General features: G+C 37.5%; 1 protein-coding gene across 3 annotated transcripts in view; it reads left to right on the forward strand.

Annotated features, from left to right (window-relative positions):
- Positions 1 to 18,550, forward strand: part of LOC111326078 (structural maintenance of chromosomes protein 1A) — a 79,844-nt gene that overhangs the window by 20,871 nt on the left and 40,423 nt on the right. For all 3 annotated transcript variants that reach the window (XR_015991420.1, XM_088732285.1, XM_088732286.1), the window contains exons 5-15: positions 159 to 279; positions 419 to 486; positions 687 to 777; positions 6,931 to 7,008; positions 10,353 to 10,565; positions 11,016 to 11,101; positions 11,895 to 11,943; positions 12,490 to 12,600; positions 13,495 to 13,566; positions 13,736 to 13,833; positions 14,351 to 14,395. Coding sequence is in view for 2 of the 3 variants with exons in the window: in XM_088732285.1 (XP_088588411.1) it covers positions 159 to 279; positions 419 to 486; positions 687 to 777; positions 6,931 to 7,008; positions 10,353 to 10,565; positions 11,016 to 11,101; positions 11,895 to 11,943; positions 12,490 to 12,600; positions 13,495 to 13,566; positions 13,736 to 13,833; positions 14,351 to 14,395 (1,032 nt within the window). In the remaining variant the exon portion in view is untranslated. The remainder of the gene's footprint in view (positions 1 to 158; positions 280 to 418; positions 487 to 686; positions 778 to 6,930; positions 7,009 to 10,352; positions 10,566 to 11,015; positions 11,102 to 11,894; positions 11,944 to 12,489; positions 12,601 to 13,494; positions 13,567 to 13,735; positions 13,834 to 14,350; positions 14,396 to 18,550) is intronic.

The following is an 18,550-nucleotide window of genomic DNA, read 5'->3' on the forward strand; positions in this document are numbered from 1 at the left end:
CCTGTCTCTGATTTTATAAAAATTTTAGTCAACCACTTCCTTTTATTGATTTTGAGATCATGAAGATCCTCAAAGCCTTAAACAATTTTTTAAACCATAAATGTATTAGTTTTCATTTTTATGTTTGTAAATCATATAACTGAGTTTCTTCTTACAAGGATTGTTGGTAGTGGCACTGAGTACAGAATTGATAACAAAGTTGTCACCCCACAGCAGTACACTTCAAAATTGGAAAGTTTGGGAATATTGGTGAAAGCCAAGAATTTTCTTGTGTTTCAGGTAAAATTTAATACTTTCCTCTCCTATGCTGAGTGTTTTTTCTTTTCTCTTTTCACTTTTCACTAAATCACAGAATGGGAGACAACTCTTTGGATTAATAGTGATGACTAAATCCAATTATCATTCCTCATTATCATAGGGGACTGTTGAATCAATTGCCATGAAAACTCCAAAAGAAAGAACTCAGATGTTTGAAAAAATCAGCAGGTAGAGTGGGAGAAAGTGACTGTATTTATTGCATTTCTCTCTGTTAGCTGTTAGACCCCACATTTGTGGCACTTTCAGAGTATCATTTCAAATTTTCATACTACAGTAAGTACAGGGTCACACTTTCACACAGGACATCATCTAGGACGTCATATATAGCTTGACTCCATCTTGCTTCTGCATTATTTGCTAAACTTTAGATCAGGGGAGCTTGCAGATGATTATGACAAAAAGAAAGTAGACATGCAGAAGGCTGAGGAGGAGACAAGTTTCAATTACCATAAAAAGAAGGTATGAAATTTTGTAGCTTTCACAATTAATAATATTGTGGAAGATGTTGTTTTCAACCGGAACAAACTGCTTGCTGATTTTTGGGCACCTTAAAAATTCTATAAATGTGCCCTTTGTTTTGTCTGAAGAGCCTTTTGTTTGTTTTTATTATCATTCAAAAGTTGGCACATAATCAGACTGTCTTCCTGTAAATTGGGGACATCTTAATCACTCTCAAAGAGAAGAGAAAATAATCCAGTCCAAGCTCTCAGTTGTGTTCAGGTCAATCTTTATAGCAAAAATTGAAAACATTTGCTTTGTTGGGCATGTACAACATTTTTGAAGATGGAAATCAAGTTAGTGTTTGTCTATTTATTAAAAATAATCCTTTCACTTTGCACATTGTTTGTGCAGTTTACTTGAAAGCATGTCCCTGTTATGAAAAATATTCTTCTGTAGATGGAGCTTCATCCTTAATTGATTTAAGGCAATCAGAACCACGAAGTGTGTGAACCATACATCAAAGAAGGAAACTATGTTGATAAGTGCTGCTGTTAGGCAGTGAAGAGCACTCAGAAATGAAAAAAATAAATAACTCATATGTTTTAATTGTGGATACCCAACTGATTACATGAACATGCGCATGCGTTGTGCCTCACTATCTGCTGACCAGTATCTCACGGACATGATACTGTTTACGTCAACATCTTTCTTTCTCAAAGGAAATTTCAAAGAAAAAAGAAAAGAAAAGAAAACAACGATAACAGGTCTAAAATGATGAGTTCCTCATAGTGAATGAGTTCTAACAAATGTCACAACTCCGACAAACAAAAAAGAATATATACATGAGCAACGAACTAGTCTTTCAACCAGTGTGGTTCTTTCCTGATCCGCTGCCGTCTTGTCTGAAAGTTTGCTTGAGCAGTGTCTGCTTTAGTGGTATCTTGGGACTCAGTCCTCTTGTCAGTGTTTGTTGGTAGACTGTGCATATTGTTCTCCACAGCAGTTGTTGGGGTGTTTTCTGATGGAGTGTTCAATGTCGTGGGACATAAATGCACTCTGTAGGAGGATTGGTCGCTGTGCTCAGAGCATACTGTACCTTTTCTCTAGTCGCACTTCTTTCCTTCTGTGTGGTGGTAGTACACTGGTTGCCTAGAAGTGAGTTGCATCAGGTCTCGAGCATCTTTGTCGTAGCTATGCTTGACGGCAAAGCGGTGCTTGGCTCTTCTCAGCATTACTTCTTTCTTACTTCTGATTCTCATAGTTCTTGAGGATGGTAGCATTGATAGTGTGTTTCCACCAAACATCATTTCAGTAGGGCTGGCTTCAGTATCTTGGTGAGGTGTGTTCCTCAGTTCAAGTAGGGCTTCATGTTGATTGGTCCCATTCAAGAGCGTTTTACACATCATCGTTTTGGCAATCTTTACCGCATCTTCCACTTTTCCATTAGATTTGTGGTGATGTGGCGATGATATTACATGGCCAATGCCCCAGTTTCTTGTGAAATTCTTGAATTCTCTTGAGAGGAATTGTGAGCCAGAGTCAGTCACCATCTGTATTAGTGTTCCATATCTTGCAAAATGTTCCTTTGGCTTGGTAATGACTTGTTCAGTCGTGGTGGTGGGCAGGTAGTCAACTTCTATAAAGTTCAAGTAACAGTCAACGGTGACTAGATAATTTATTTCCTTGATCTTGAACAAATTGACACCAATTTTGCTCCATGCTGTTTCTCCTTCTTCATGTTGTTTGAATGTCTCTTTCTTCTTCCGTGGTTTATGTATCTGACAGGCTTCACAGTTTTCGGCTAATTGACGTATCTCTGTTGACATTGCATGCCAAAATCCGATATCACGGGCTTGTCTCATCATAACCAAGGTGTGCAGCATGTAGCGTTTTCTTCATGATGTTTCTCAGAGACTTTGAGATTACTTTTCTTTCGCCTTTCAGAATAATTCCATCTTGATGGCTGAGTGTCTCTTACGTCAAAGTATGGCCTTAGTTCACTGGGCACGTCATTCTTGTGTTTAGGCCATCCATCCTTTATGATGCCAAGCAAGGTCTGCATATTTTCGTCTTCTGCAGTAGCCTCTTTCACTTCCTTGATTCTCTCCTCTGATTCTCCTTTTAGAGCGTTGACTCTCATAACTCTGACATGGGTATCAAGAACATCTAGATAAGCTCTGCTGAGAGTGTCCGCAATAAAAAGTTTGTTTCCCTCTATGTAGTGGAAATCAACGTCATATCGATGCAGTTGCAACATCAGCGCTTGTAATCACTTTGGAACTTGACTGAGGGGCTTCTTTTCTACCATATGTGTACTGGTCGAAGCATTCTAAACCAAATACTACTGCTAATGACTCCTTCTCTATTTGCGCCTAATTTCTTTCAGCACTTGTTAGTGCTTGCGAAGCATACTCAATTGGCTTCCCATCTTGTAGGAGGGCAGAACCCAATCCGTCTTTGCCACTGTCTACTTGAAGGACAAGTTCCTTGTCAGGGTCAAAGTAGGCAAGCACAGGGGTGTCTGTAATGTTCTGTTTGAGTCTTTGAAATGCTTCTTCACATTCAATAGACCAATTCCACTCAGCATTCTTTCTAGTCAGCTCTCTTATGGGTTGCAAATCACTTGCTAAGTGAGGGAGGAACTTTGACAAATACTGGATCATTCAACTGAATCTCTTCACACCTTGTACATCAGTGGGAGCTGGCATGTTGAGTATGGCATCCACTTTGGATTTGTCTGCCTGTACTCCTTCATTGGTTATTAGGTAACCCATGAACTTGATCTGTGTTTGCTTTATGACAGACTTCTCATCGTTTAGCCTTGTGTTTCTTTCTGTGCACCTTTTCTGTAACTCATGGAGGTTCTGCTCATGATCAGCATCAGCTTCTTCTCTTGTGTTGCCTATACGCATCACCAATAGGTCATCTGCAACACAGATTACACCATTTAGGCCACAGAGTGCCTCATTTAGCTTCCTCTTGAAAATGAAAATTTCACTGCTAACTTTTAGGCCAAAAGGAAGTCGGACCCATCTGTATCGACCAAAAGGGGTAATCATGGTTGTTAGTAGACTGGATTCCTTGTCTAATTGCACATGCCAGTAGGCTTGTTTGACATCTAGTTTACTGAATACCCTTGCATTGTTCAGGTTTGGCAGCACATCGTCTAGTGTTGGCAGCCTATAGTGTTCTCTTTGTAGAGCGTCGTTCAGAGGTTGTGGGTCAATACAAATCCTGAGAGACCCATCTGATTTCTTGACAAAAGCCATCTGACTCACCCACCCTGAGGGTTCCTCCACAGGTATTAGAACTCCAATGTCGACTAGTCAGTCTAGCTCCTGTTTCGCATCTTCTTGCAATGCAATGGGTAACTTCTGGCAGGGTAGTGCTCTTGGTGGAATATCTGGGTTAATGTGTAGCTTTGATTCCCCCAAATTTCCTAATAGGTTGTCATTAGAGGTTACTTATCATTAATGGTGAACAGTCCCATTTCCTGCACAGTTTTCAGGCCCAAGAAACAACTGAAATCGTTTGGAACAACAATAAATTCAACCTCACTCACTTGTGCATTCTTAGGATTCAAGAGTTCTAGGGTGGTTTTTCCAAGTGGGATTAACTTTGATTTATTCCACATAATCAATTTCTGTGAAGTGGGTTTCACTTATGACTTCTTTACAAACTTCTGGCATATTGTGTTCACATCAGCACCCGAGTCTAACTGAAATCAGACTTCACAGCTATTAACGTGCATCAAAGCAGTTACTCCTTTATTCTGATCAGTCACCACATTAGCTAACCACTGTTCATCAGAGTCGGTTAAGTCACTCTCAGCATTAAGTAAATGAACTTTCTTGCATTTCACATCAAAATGATCTCTGCCTTTGCAGTACTTGCATGTTTTGCCCCAGGCTGGATATTTTGTCTTTACTGCTTCATGTGACTTGCCACAAAATTTACATTCTTTCAGGATACAAGGGGTATACTCCCATTGAGGTTTCATCTATTAGGAAATTTCTGTAGTGATCTGCTTTGTACACCTACTTTATCAATTTTCTGAGCTTCACTAGTTGCATTCATTTCCTTTGTGTTTCTTGAGGTGATTTCAAAAACTTGACAGATTTCTATGGCTTTCTTTAAGTCTAAGCTTGTTTCACGAAGTAATAATTCTTGCAACTTACTGGAGACACTGAAGACAATTTTGCCCCTGATCATTCAATCCTTTTCTTAAAGTTACACGAAGCAGCACGGGAATGCAGTTCGGTTAGAAACACATTAAAAGGCTCGTGGAATGGAATGTTCCAGAAGCGAAAACTTTGAAGAACTTCATTTTGTCGTGGGTGACAGTACTCTTCCAGCTTTTCAAGGACTTTCGCTGAATTGTGTTTATCATCTTCTTCATCAAACTGGAAATGATCGTACACTTCGAGAACTTGCGGGCCAGCACAGTGTAAAATGATCGCTGTTTGTTGCTGTTTGGGCTTGTTGGTAGTTCCACTAGCTTCCATGGAGACTTCCAACTGACATTTCCATTTCCTAAACGCATCTGCCAGATTACCATCAGTCAGATCGAGTTTTGGCGGTAAATGAAATTGAGCCGTCTCCATGTGTAAATGTGGTTGTCTTGTGCTCACACTTATTCCAGAATAACTTTAGTACCTTTACTGAAATCTCACTGCTGCCACCATTTTGATAAGCGCTGCCATTAGGCAGTTAAGAGCACTCAGAAATAAAAATAAACAACTCATATGTTTTAATGGCGGATACCCAACTGATTTAGACATGAACATGCGCATGCGTTACACCTCACTATCTGCTGACCAGTATCTCACAGACATGATACTGATTATATCAACAAACTAAGAACCCATAACTTACAGTGCTCACTGAGGAGATGCTGATGGGCTTGGGAAACAAGATCTAGTTATGTGGAATGCCATCTGCCTGCACTTCAGAATCAAATTGAGACAACTCAAAATTTCTTTCCAGTCATTGACACATCAGAACACAATTAAAAGAAAACAACTTTCATTTGTTCTTGAATGAGCTAAGAACAATGGGAGATATTAAAATTAATCTGAGCCCGTGTAAGAGCAGTTTTGTTAAAGATGCACGGAATCAAGGCACTTGGGCCAAAGGCTTTGTAAATTCTCAAAGGTATCACAGTATATTTCAAAACAACTCGCATTATACGCGGTTTTTTACTATCATTGACAATCTGAAGCATTCAAATGGCAAAGATAGCAATGGTTAGACATTGTATTGCATTTGGATGCAACAACCGGAGCGATAAACCACATTGCAAGCATCTTTCTTGGCATTCACTGTCACTGAACAACAAGAAACTTCTGGGGACTTGGCTAGTCAAGATCAAATGGGAAAACATGCCTGTGAGTAAAAATTCCTTTTTATGCAGCTAGTGAACATTTTGAGAAGGAATGCTTTTCCAAGCCATATGCTGGCCGGAAAGTCATCATCAATCGAGCGTCTTTCCTTTGGAGCCTTCTTTTTGGTTTTTGTTGGGAAAAACTGAATATTGTCGCAACTAATTTTGACTTAAGACTTACTTTCCGGCCAGCACATGACTTGGAAAAGCATTCCTCTTCAAAATGTTCACTGCATAAAAAGGAATTTTTACTCACGGGTGTGTTTTCCCGATTGTGGTCTGAGGTTTCTTGTTGTTCAGTGGCAGTGAATGCCACGGAAGATGCTTGCAATGTGGTTAATTGCTCCGGTTGTTGCATACGAATGCAATACAATGTCTAACCATTGCTATCTTTGCCTTTTGAATGCTTCAGATTGTCGATGATAGTAAAAAACCACGTAAAATGTGAGTTGTTTTGAAATATACAGTGATACCTTTGAGAATTTACAAAGCCTTTGGCCCAAGTGCCTTGATTCCGTGCATCTCTAAACAAAACTGCTCTTACGTGGGCTCAGATCTAATATCTGCCATTCTTTGTTTCCAACAAACAAAAGGTTTTGGCCAAACTCTTAACAGTTTATGTAAGATATGGGAAATGCAAAATAGAATAAAGCCAGTAAGAAATGGTAGTGTATTTGGAGAAGAGCATGGGCTAAAAATTTGATTTGTGTCTATTTATGTTGTTGTGTTTTAGTTTATTGTTGGGCAATGAATCAAATTATGTACTGGAAATTGGTCTGTTTGATTAGGGAATTGCAGCTGAAAAAAGAGAGGCCAAGGCTGAGAAGGAAGAAGCTGATAAATACCACAAGCTCAATCAAGAACTGGTAAGGTTCTGAGCCAATGTACTGGGAAAATTTATGTTCTATTAAAAAAAAAATTGATGTTTTTTAGAACAAAAAAATTGGTGAAGATTGGGTAATTCTGGTAAGCTAGAGAAGGCCGAATTACAAGGTAGTACCGTAATTTCCAGCCGTTTACCCGCGGGTAATCTGTTGATTTTGCCTGAAACACACGCCACTGTGGGTAATAGGGAGGTGCCGGTTATGTGACAATTTTGAAATCTACTGGCAGTTGAAATGAAAAAAATTCTCACCTACCTGCGTTTCCACCTCAGATGAATTTTATTGTATTAAGAGTGCCACAGATTGATATGAAAACATGATGCCGACTCGAGTTTATTTCACGCACAATTAGTTATGGGATGAACAAATTTTTATCGGCACGTGTGCAAACAAAATCTTGGTGGTGACAATAATAATCCAAGGATAACTGGCGCATGGATAACAAATTTCCAATTAACACTAGCTTGAGCTGAAGAGAGTTTTCTCATTTTAAGGGACTTGTTAGGCCCAGTAGAAATCAACAGATTAACATGGCGCTGAATGATTGCTTGCACAAATTGTGGTCACGAATTCGCATTCCGTCAAGAATGAAACATTGTGAATTCTAGAGCCTCTTTGTACAAATTTCCTTTGCTTTTAAGGTGTGGGTTATCCACCAGTGCAGATAATCTGTTGACTTTATTTTTTGCCGCATGCAATAATCAGCCGGTGTGGGTAATTGGCGGCGCGAGTAAACGGTTGAAAATTATTGTAAGTAGCATCTCTAACTGGAGTTGCAAATCAAAGCCATTTAAAGTGAAGCCTCATTTAAATGAACATCAGGTAGACACCTATAGATCAGCAATGTTAAGCCAACTGAGGTCCTGATTTTGTCAATCATATTTACTCTAACCATTCTGTATTCAGTAGACACCTCTACTAGGTGGATGTGACACCTACATGAAGCCCTTTAGTGACCCAGGATCAATGTTACTATAAGTAATGTCGGAAAATAGTCGGTTGATATGTCGACCGATATATGTCAGCCGATAGTCGGTCGACATATCAGTAGACAGTCTGTCGTTATCTGACCGACACTTGACCGACACTCGGTCAACACTTGGCCGATGCTTCACCGATACTTCACTGACACTTAATCATAATTATACCTGAAAGTTTATGCCTTCGAATCAAATTTTTCTTCAAATCAAATTTTTCCACACGAGCGACGTTCACACTATATTTACCAATAAAGTTCAGACACTTGACCGATAGACTACCGACACTTGGCTGATAGACCACTGACACTTGACCGATATTCCTCCGACACTTGACCGATATTCCACCGAGACGCAACACTCCATCTGTCGGTCGACATATCGACCGACTATCGATCGACCTGCCGACCGACTCTCGACCGACTGTCAACCGATATGTCGGTCAACATGTCGGTCGCCATGTCGGCCGACACTACCTATAGTAAAATTGATCCGTGACCCAAGTACTAAAGGATGTTTTAGTATTTTATCATATAAGGGGCAAAATTACTGAATTGTGATTGGTCAAGACAGAGGGCATTTTTTCTTAATTTTTGTAATTGCCCCGGGCAAAATATACTTGAAAATGATAGGATGAAAATTGCTTAGCAACAGCTGCCAAGGTAAAGAAATTTCTGTTTGTTTTGTAACAATGGCGTCCCGTTTTGCGTGAGATCAGTAAGAAAACATTTTGCCCCTTATATTATAAACAAGTAATCACATGGTTCCTCGTAAAATTAAGGATTAATATCACCTGTGTTTTTGGAAGTTGCAGAAATTGCCCGAGTCGCACAGCGACTCGGGCAATTTCAGCAATTTCCGAAAACACGCGTGATATTAATCCTTAATTTTACTCGGCCCCATGCAATTACCTATACAAATTTTTACATTATAGTTCTCATTATATGTCATGGTGTGTGTATTAGAACCTTAAAATACTTCAAGTGAATTCATGCATGTATACAAGAAAAGGCTCTTAACACTTTATATAATGAAGTAGTTATGATATATACATCCATATATATCAGTATAATAGCACTCCAAGTTGTGACCGTTTTGGTTGCCACGACAAGTGGAAAGTATATTTGGTCGCTAAAATTTTGGCAAAAGTCACCAATAAGCAACAGAGATCCAAAAAAAAATGGGGAAGAAAAAAAGGAGAAAATTTTATGGATCATGCATTGAATTATCAATGAAATGAACAAATGCAAACAAATCATTCCATAGTGAGATTTTGTTAAGATGAACTTCATTTTATATTACGTGCAGCATTTAATGCTAACCTTCAACTCTGCATTAAGAAGTATGGTGACTAAAAATCAAGTGATTCAAGATGTTATTTACAATGTCACAGGCACCCCAAGCTCATGTCTGGAGAAAGAGCAATTAAAATCAATTAATGAAAGTGTCATGTGGAGGCGCTGTGGCTTCATGGTTGGTGCGCTCGACTCTGGATTGAGTGGTCCGGGTTTGAGCCCCAGCCAGGGACATCATGTTGTGTTCTTAAGCAAGACACTTTACTCTCACAGTGCCTTTCTTTACTCAGGTGTTTAAATGGGTACCAGCGAATTTAATGCTGGGGGTAACCCTGTAGTGGACTAGCATCCCATCCAGGGGGAGGGGGGATAGAAATACTCCTAGTCACTTCATGCTATGGAAACTGGAGTTAAGCACCAGCCTGATGAGCCACATGGCTCCTAAGTAGGCTAATGAAAGTGTCATGTGCTGTGATGTGGTGTTAAGTTATGTGAGGAACTGTTGAGAATTTGAATGTGTTATAAGGAATTGTATGAGGAGTGATATATGGAGATTTACAATGGTAAACATTCCAAAATATGATCATTTTACATGCAAGATTAATAAAATGTACTCACTCCCTGTGAGCTTGGGATGCCTGGGATGATATGGAAAGTTTAATACCAATATTTCAGCTCACTTGAAATGAGAGATGTTTCTCAGCTGAGCAATAAGGGGGAGGAAGGGAAGGCGACCAAACTTTTTTATGGCAACCATTTCTACAAAGTTGAACTTGTAGCCCTGTATAAGATCATAAGAATTGCATAATTTACTAAAACCTGTAGGAGATACCGTGTGTTAAGTGGACACTAGTAAGGGTCTCAAGAGTGTGTATTAAAAGCAGACTTAACCATGTACTGTATACCATAGATCAAAGTAATCCAGCTTTTGTTTTAATTGATAATGATCGTTAAGCTATAAAATACTATTATCGTGGAAAGTCATTTTCAAAAATGATTTGCTAACCGCTTGCTAATGTTGATAGGTTCTGTTTGTCTATTTTACTTTTATCAGGAAAGTTGTCAGCTTGAAGTAAAGTTGTTCCAATTGTATCACAATGAACAAAGTATAAATCACCTAACTAATGAACTGAAAGCTAAATCTCGAGACCTGGACAAACTTGACCAAAGAAAAAATGAAATTGACCAGCAGCTCAAGAGTAAGAAACAAGACAGTGCAAAGTTATCAAGGGAAATGGCTTCTGTAGAGAAGAAAATAACCAGCAAGGTACTAGAATAAAAAAAAAAAAATTCTTTTATATTGTTTACAACCAAAGTATCGGTAGTTGGAATATGCAGAAAATTTATGTGCACTAATTGTGTATCCAAATCCACCAATGTTGCTAATTGCCTTGACATTGGTACAACATACTTGTAGGTGTAAGTAGCAATGATGTAGAGAAAAAGCAAGGTACATTTTGTTAAAGTAAGCATGATGGTATTTCAAATAGTTGCTAACTTTGTATGATTAGTTACATCACACAACAATGTTCAGATGTTGTGTTTAGCATGCCACTCATGTATGCATAACTTCTTTTTGCTCCAAATTGGGGCTTAGTTTGAGTTTATCTACAGAATCATCTTTGACGTAAGTCATAATTATAGTTGGTAATTGCAAGTGTCTTATTTGAACCTGAAGGTATTCAGTGTGTTTAATAGTACTGTTATATTTGTGCAGGAAGCAGAACTGAACAAGAACAGACCACAGTATATTAAAGCCAAAGAGAAAACATCTCATGTTTTGAAGCGGCTGGAATCTTCTAAGTACACACCGTAGATTTTTTTTTTGCCCTTAGTATACCAGATTTATAAGGGGTTTTTTGCTAGCACTGGATAAATTTTAACCCAATTTTACATGATATTGAAGTAATATGGGGCTTTTAGAAGTACATTCTATTAGCTGAGCTATTTTTTGGCATCATTTTTTGCGGAGAAGGGTTTTCAGAAATAGTAACTGATAATTAAGGTACTTTATGAACATTATCCATGAATGGTTTGAAAGCAGAGCTGTCCCATCATAAAGTGATGGTTAGTTTGTGATACCTTTGAACAATACTTGGAAAATTTTCCTCCTACTATATCATAAGAAAAATTATAAATTTGGGCATATTATGGATCAGTTTGACACAGATTAGTAAGTCTGAGGACCTTTCAAGCTTAACAAATTTCTAAAGGATTTCATTGCCAACTCCTATCAGAGTGCTTTTCAATCGAGTGTTGTGAAACCAAAACCAAAGTTATCACAACAACCAATCAGAAGAGAGAAGATTACTTTTAAGAGCAAATGAGAACTAAAAGTAAAACTGGCCAAACATCCTAAAAAGGCAGGAAAACGTGAGTGACAAAGTTGTGATTGGTTTTTGTTTTGGATTGATTTGTTGAGAGAACAGTGCAACTTTTCTGAACTAATAACAGTATAAACAATGCATTCCCAGATTACTTTTGACACTTAATTGAAAATTGCTTTTTTTGGCAAAACTCAGATTAAATCAACAAGAGCTGCTATATTTGTTTTAAAAACATCTAAAGTATGTGAAACTTTTCTTTGTATTTAAAGGAAAGCTTTTGACAAAGCCAAGAATGTTCATAAAAAGCATGAAGCTGAAGTAAGTTAAATATACATTCAAGAAAATATAATATTGTAGTTATTAAAATGTGCAATACAGTCAAATACATTAAATGTGTGTGTTGTAGTTCAATTTTATCCTTGGTTCAAATTTTATTTTCCTTTCTCGGTCATGTTAATGTATGATAATAAGTTTGAAACAAAGGAAAATAAAATTTGAAGCAAGGATAAAATTGAACTACAACATGTACATACTGTACATGCTTATATTTACACTGTAGGCAGTCTAGAATTGAATTATTTGTTTGGATTCTAAAAAAGTTCAAAGTTTTCTGTATGCATCTTGAAATTAAGATTTTTGAATAAATGAAAAAAGGCATTGTTGTTACAAGGAAGTAATAAGGAAAATATGATGTGGATAAATGGGATTAATGATCTCCACATAGTGGTCAAAGGTGTGAAAATAAATTAAATGTCATAAGAAGTCAAATTATCTATGAAAACGATGTAAGAATGTTTTGAAAGCCCCTGCAAAGGCACTTCTCTGGGAGACAGCATGAAAAACCTTTACATTTAATTCTGACAGATTAGGGAGCTTGAGCATGATTTGGAGGAGGTACGCAATGCAGCTGCAAAGTATGAGGAAGATGTGTCAGGAGCAAGTCAAGATGAAAATGTGGAACTGATGGATTCACAGGTGTAAAAGACATACATCACTTACTAGAATTGGGAATTATTTTTAATTATAATTCTTGATCTAGGGCAGAGACAAGCAAGTGTCAAAGACAAACTTTGATTGCTGGTTGATTGATCGATCACCTCAGAGAGGTTCTTTTGAAACTTGAGGATTCACAGCACTGAATTACAACAGCAATTTAACAGTTCAGCTACTCTATTATTTTGGATCCAAAATCACCATCCTCTTGTCAATAACATTGTTACACTGAAGCATAAAATTTTTATTGAAGTTTAGGCTTCAACAATTGTACTGATTTTCAGTACAAATTTGTTTTCATTCTTACTATACAGAAAGCTTGGTCACTCAACCAATGAAAAGCTATCACATCACACAAATGCTAATATTTAGTAACAAGACTAACAAAATTTTGACATCACTTAATGTTGATTAGGTGTTGAAAAATTTCTGTAGAATATGTTTAATTTTTCCATGGTTGTGGGCTATGTTAGCTTAGTGTGGAATTTAATTATGTGCTGGAAAGTTAAACTAAAAAGTTTACATTGCCTAATAGTTTTTCTTGCCAATTATTTCCCCCAGAAACCCTAAAGAATGCAGTAACACTCAATTCAGACACATTGTTTGAATATGGAAATTTGAGTGGCTGCATAATTTTTGTATTTAACACAACTCTGAAATAGAGTGAAATTCATTTCTTTTAGTCCATAATTAATTAGATTAAAATCAAAGAAACATTGAAAAAAGAACAGCAAACAAAATATTTTCACAAATTTCCTTGGAAGGCTGAAAGGCAGGGAGCACAAGCTCAGTTATCCTTTGATTCACAAAAAATATTCTGAATGCCTCTGTAAATATAACAAATGTTCTATTTCCTTTTCTGTGTTTTATTAATAGGTCGAACAGTACCATGCCTTTAAGGAACAGGCTGGGAGGGAGACTGCAGCCCTCAAGTTGCAGCTAGACAAGGTATTTTTCATGCAATTACAAACTTTTTACTGTTAACATTGGAAGCTCAGTTTCCTTCTATTGTGCTAGTTATTGTAATGTGAATGATTGAAGTTATTTTTATATGATGTAAGTTTTAATTTTGCTTAAAAACTTTAAAGTTTCTATTTTTACCTTGTCAAATTGCAAGATTGTGAGAGAGCAGAATTCTGAACAGGAATCCCTTGACCAGTTGAAACAGAAAAAGGTGGATCTTCTTGCTCAGCAGAAACACAAGACAGATCAGAAGTATGTAATGATTCTCAGAGTATACTTAACAACAAAGAGCAAAAGTGACTAGGTGTTAGTTTGAGCTCTTGCAAGGAAAAAGAAACATTATTTAAGTTGTCAGTCCTAAGTCACTGTTTGACTTTAATGCACACATATTGCCATCTCAAGAGTCAATGTTTACCTTTGCAGAACTGTATAAATTGTTGTTCACTGGAAACATACTTATCTCAGTACTGCAGTTGCAACTGCAGTAAACCACTTAAGGAGCATACAAAACTACGTTTCAACAGCTATGTAATGCAGTGTTAAGGTACATAATGAGAGAAATTATGGGAACCCTCTGAAAGTTTAGATTCAGTTCTGACTGCTTCCTGGAAGGCGACAGACAACACCAAAAGCATTTTCTTAAAATTTATGAAGCCTGTTGAAAGGTTTTTGTTTGTCCTCTATATAGTTGTATTTTTATTTCATGTGGCTTTTTTTCATTAAATGAACCAAACATAAACCATATGAATTAATGTTTCTGACTCAACAGGACTCAACTCACAGAAAGAATTGAAAAACTTGATGAATACATTAGGTTTGTACTTACTCTCTTTACTATTTTTTTCCAATAAATAAACTGGTTATTTGGATAAGCTTACATTATCACAAAATTAACCCAGTGTTAACATTCTCTTGGAAATCTGTCATTACAATACCTGGGAAGGTAGTCCAAGCATTCTTATTGGGTCTTTATTGGTCTATATTTTGTGTTATTTATTGTTTCCATGGAAATGGCATATTTTTGGCTGTGGAAGCTGGCAAATTTGAAATAAACAAGTTTGGTCCAAATACCATGGAATAAAAATTAATATTTACTTACCTCACTTATTTAAGCCATACTGGGGAATATTGGGCCTCGGTCATTTTGAAGGACCTAGCTGCCCTTGGTCTGTACTGCCACTATTTTGGACTAATATTCACCAGTACCATATGGTGCACATTATAGGTTTTGTTTTTCCTTCTTTTTTCCTTATTACTTCGTAACGGGGTAATAGTTTTTTACTTTCTTCTTTTGTTTGATGACTTCCTTATTTTCTCCTTTCCCTCAACGCCCTTGTTTTATCCTTTCTTCGTTTTTTACCGGCAAAATTTCGGAAAGAAGAAAAGTACCCGTAACGTAATAACGAAAAATTTCCACGACAAAAGAAGTTGCCTGTAATAGTGTAATAACTAAAACTTTCGGCAAGTATAAAAGTACCTGTAATAACGTAATAACCAAAACTCTACACGGGGTGTGGAAAATTTGCCCGTAATAATGTAATACAAAAAGTTTCCACAACTGAAGTAGTTGCCTATAATAATGTAATAACCAAAACTTTCGGCAGGTACAAAAGTACCTGTAATAACCTATAATCTACGCGATGGGTTCGAAAATTTGCCCGTAATAATGTAATACGAAATATTTCCACTACTAAAGAAGTTGCCTGTAAGAATATAATAACAAAAACTTTCGGCAAGTATAAAAGTACCCGTAATAACCAAAAATCTACGCGAGGGGAGGAAAATTTGCCGGTAATAACGAAAAATTTCCATGTACAAAGAAGTTGCTTGTAATAATAGGGAGTTTAAGCAAATCACTGCGGCTGGCGCTGCTACGGCTATTGTGGTTGACGAGGCTTGGGGAGAGTACGTCGCCATAGCCCGCCAAAATTCAACTTTAAGCAACGCGAACTACAAACCTAGTATGGCTGAGAAGTGTAAAACCAATAAATTAAGCGTCTTCGCGGTAGTTTTTGCACGTCTAAAAACTGAAAATGACTTCGTTCAAATTGACGAGAGATTCCAACGTTTGGAAAAAAAAATTGTAAGCGATCCTGTGCACAGTGAATCAGTGAATTAAAATATGTAAGCTTACTTGTTGTAAAATTGCCAGTTTGGAGCTTATAAACACCAAAGCAAAGTTTCTACACGGTCCCTCATAACCCTTGTCATTCCTCGGCTTCAGCCTTTTTGAATTTCAAGTAGTCTTTGAGGTTTGAAAAGGAAATGTTAGACTTTCTACTTACGCATTTCTCCTTGCGTTCGCTGGGTTCTCCATGTGCACACTGCTACGATCCTTCAACAAACCCGGTTGCAAAAATAAAGGCAGATTCACTTGGCAAGGGACAGCAAGCTTGATAAATATTCCCGATAAGCTATTTTTAAAGATGTTAAGGGTATTTCAATAGTTAAAATTGCTCAGGAGAATGTATAAAGCGAAGAAAGAAGCGAGATAAGTTCACATACCACAGACTACGCCGAAACCTTCCCACTCGCGTCAAAGGATTTCCAGCTACGGTTGGATGGGAACCACTGACGTGCGCAATGACTCGTTTCTGTACAATTTTACTTCTGGTAGCCGTAGCAGTGCCAGCCGTAGTGATTTGCTTAAACTCCCTAATATAATAACGAAAACTTTCAGTGAGTAGAAAATTGCCGTAGTAACGCCATAAGGAAAAATCTACGCTAGGGGGGAAGATTTGGTTAATTAAAGGTGGAGCAGAGAAAATTATCGTAACAACGTAATAACTTGGAAAGTACCCGGCCATAATAACGAAAAATCTACATCAGAGGAGAAGGCTTTTTTAATGAAAGATTTCCACGAACAGAGAAAATTGTCATAACGTAATAACAAACAAAATACAACTACTGGGACGTATTGCACAATGCAAGTAATAATACACACATACTCAACAATATTTCCGTTAAAAGCATCCGATTTAACGCTGTGGCTATATAGCAAGTTTTTCAAAATACTAAATGGCCGGCATGCCGGTATTTTCAATAAATGTCACCAATTGAATAATTCCAAGTAAACCAAACGATCATACATGTCGAATGAGAAGAATCAAGCGATCCTTCAATGCTTTGCTACTTTTGTATCCTCTGTATTGAAACATCAGGTATATACGCGAGTATTTAAGTCCCCTCAATGGGCAGATAATCCACTAAACACAATCAGTTACAATTTTTTTGGGAGCAAAGGAATTTTGTTGGATTGGTGACAGAGCTGAGTGTATGAATTGCGACGTTTCACAGCCCTATGTAGATAGAAAAACTGATGAAGTCGTGGCATGGCACAAATAATACATTTCAGCCTACTTCCCCAAACAAACATTTGTTCTGCGGCCATTGTGTTAAAGCCATCAGGTAGTTTGCCATCAGGATTATAGTGGGTTTTACACTTCTTATCTTTGTGATTTCGAATGTGCAATTTGTCAATAACTTTCACCACAAGTTGCCACACTTTATCCAAAGGACTTGGAAATGATAATGCACTGCTTGCAGGAATCTTTAAATGGGGAATATTTAAATGTGGGAATCTTTAAAATGGAGAATCTTTAAAAGCGGGAATCTTTTAAACGGGGAATCTTTAAAAGCAGGAATCTTTAAAACGGGGAATCTTGAAAAGCGAGAACATTTAAAATGAGGAATCTTTAGAAGCGTGAAATGAAATCAACTAAATGAATGAGTGGTCTGTGGAGAAGTTGCTATTTTTTTCAATTTTAGGCCAACGAACCATCAACTACAATGCTTCCAGCCCCGACCTAAAAGTAGCTGTGTAATGCAATGTCAACCTTTTCTGGAAATATAGAAATGATCATTGTGTCAGAGGGTAAAAATGCAATCCAGGAAAGTTGAACCCAGATTTAAGCTACCTTATTACATGCTGTTGGCGAAAGCATGTAATAAGGTAGATAAAATTTGACCTATCCGGTTGGACAGAAATGGTTGAAATTCTCCGCTTTGCACGCGGACCAATACAACACGTTTTCTGAGTCCATATATAAAACTTTTCTGCCCACAGTGATCACTTAAAAGGTTTCTGGAGACAGAGGGCTTGAAAGGACGGCAGTCGTATGCTCTAAATGAGGAAATTTCACGGCCTTAATGGGGAAATGCAGCCCTTAGAAGCAAAGGGGCATGAGTGCGGAATACAATATAGGCTGCAAAGACATGTTGATGACTATTTTGTATGAAGAACATTTTCGTAAATTGAATCAGCCATGGAAAATAACTAAGAAAGTTTGCTTCCAAGGTTTTGAGCGAGTCATCAACATAAACAGAGTCCTCTACAGCAATTGCTACTGCAGGATAGTCCACAGTGTGTGTCTCGGGAAGCAAGAACTTACTGGGAGCAAAATGAAGCAGCAATGTTTCCAAAAAGAAAACTATCAGCCTTTTTTCTAAAAAGACGCCTAAATTAATGCATGTCAGGTTCTGTTGAAGTGTCAAAGCTGTAACCAATGTAAACAATGACCTTCAAATTGCCGAGTGGTGCTCTAATAATTATCTTTTATTGAACTCAAGTAAAACAAGAATGCTGGTGTTTGGGACCAGACAAATGTGCTCGAAGTTAGGCCACTTTTCGCTAAACTTCATAGGAAAGGAACTCTTCCCTGTCAAAAGTGTTAAAGACTTAGGCAAATTTTATACTCTAATTTGACCTTTGACGAACACATAACCAAAACTGCATCTTCCTGTAGGCATAGACTCAGTCAGGTTAATCATACCAAACATATTTTTAAAAAACATAATCCTCTTCTTACGATTATTAACTCTTAAGTTTTTAGCAAATTGTTTTATTGATGAAGTGTATGAGTACCTCCAAGGGCAACATAACGAAATTACAACGCATACGGAACTTCGCCTGTCGCATTTTTGTGGTGCGCGTAAATACGACCACGTTAAGCCTCAACTGGCTCCCAGT

This window comes from Stylophora pistillata, chromosome 9 (assembly GCF_964205215.1).
Source record: "Stylophora pistillata chromosome 9, jaStyPist1.2, whole genome shotgun sequence".
Taxonomy (NCBI): domain Eukaryota; kingdom Metazoa; phylum Cnidaria; class Anthozoa; order Scleractinia; family Pocilloporidae; genus Stylophora; species Stylophora pistillata.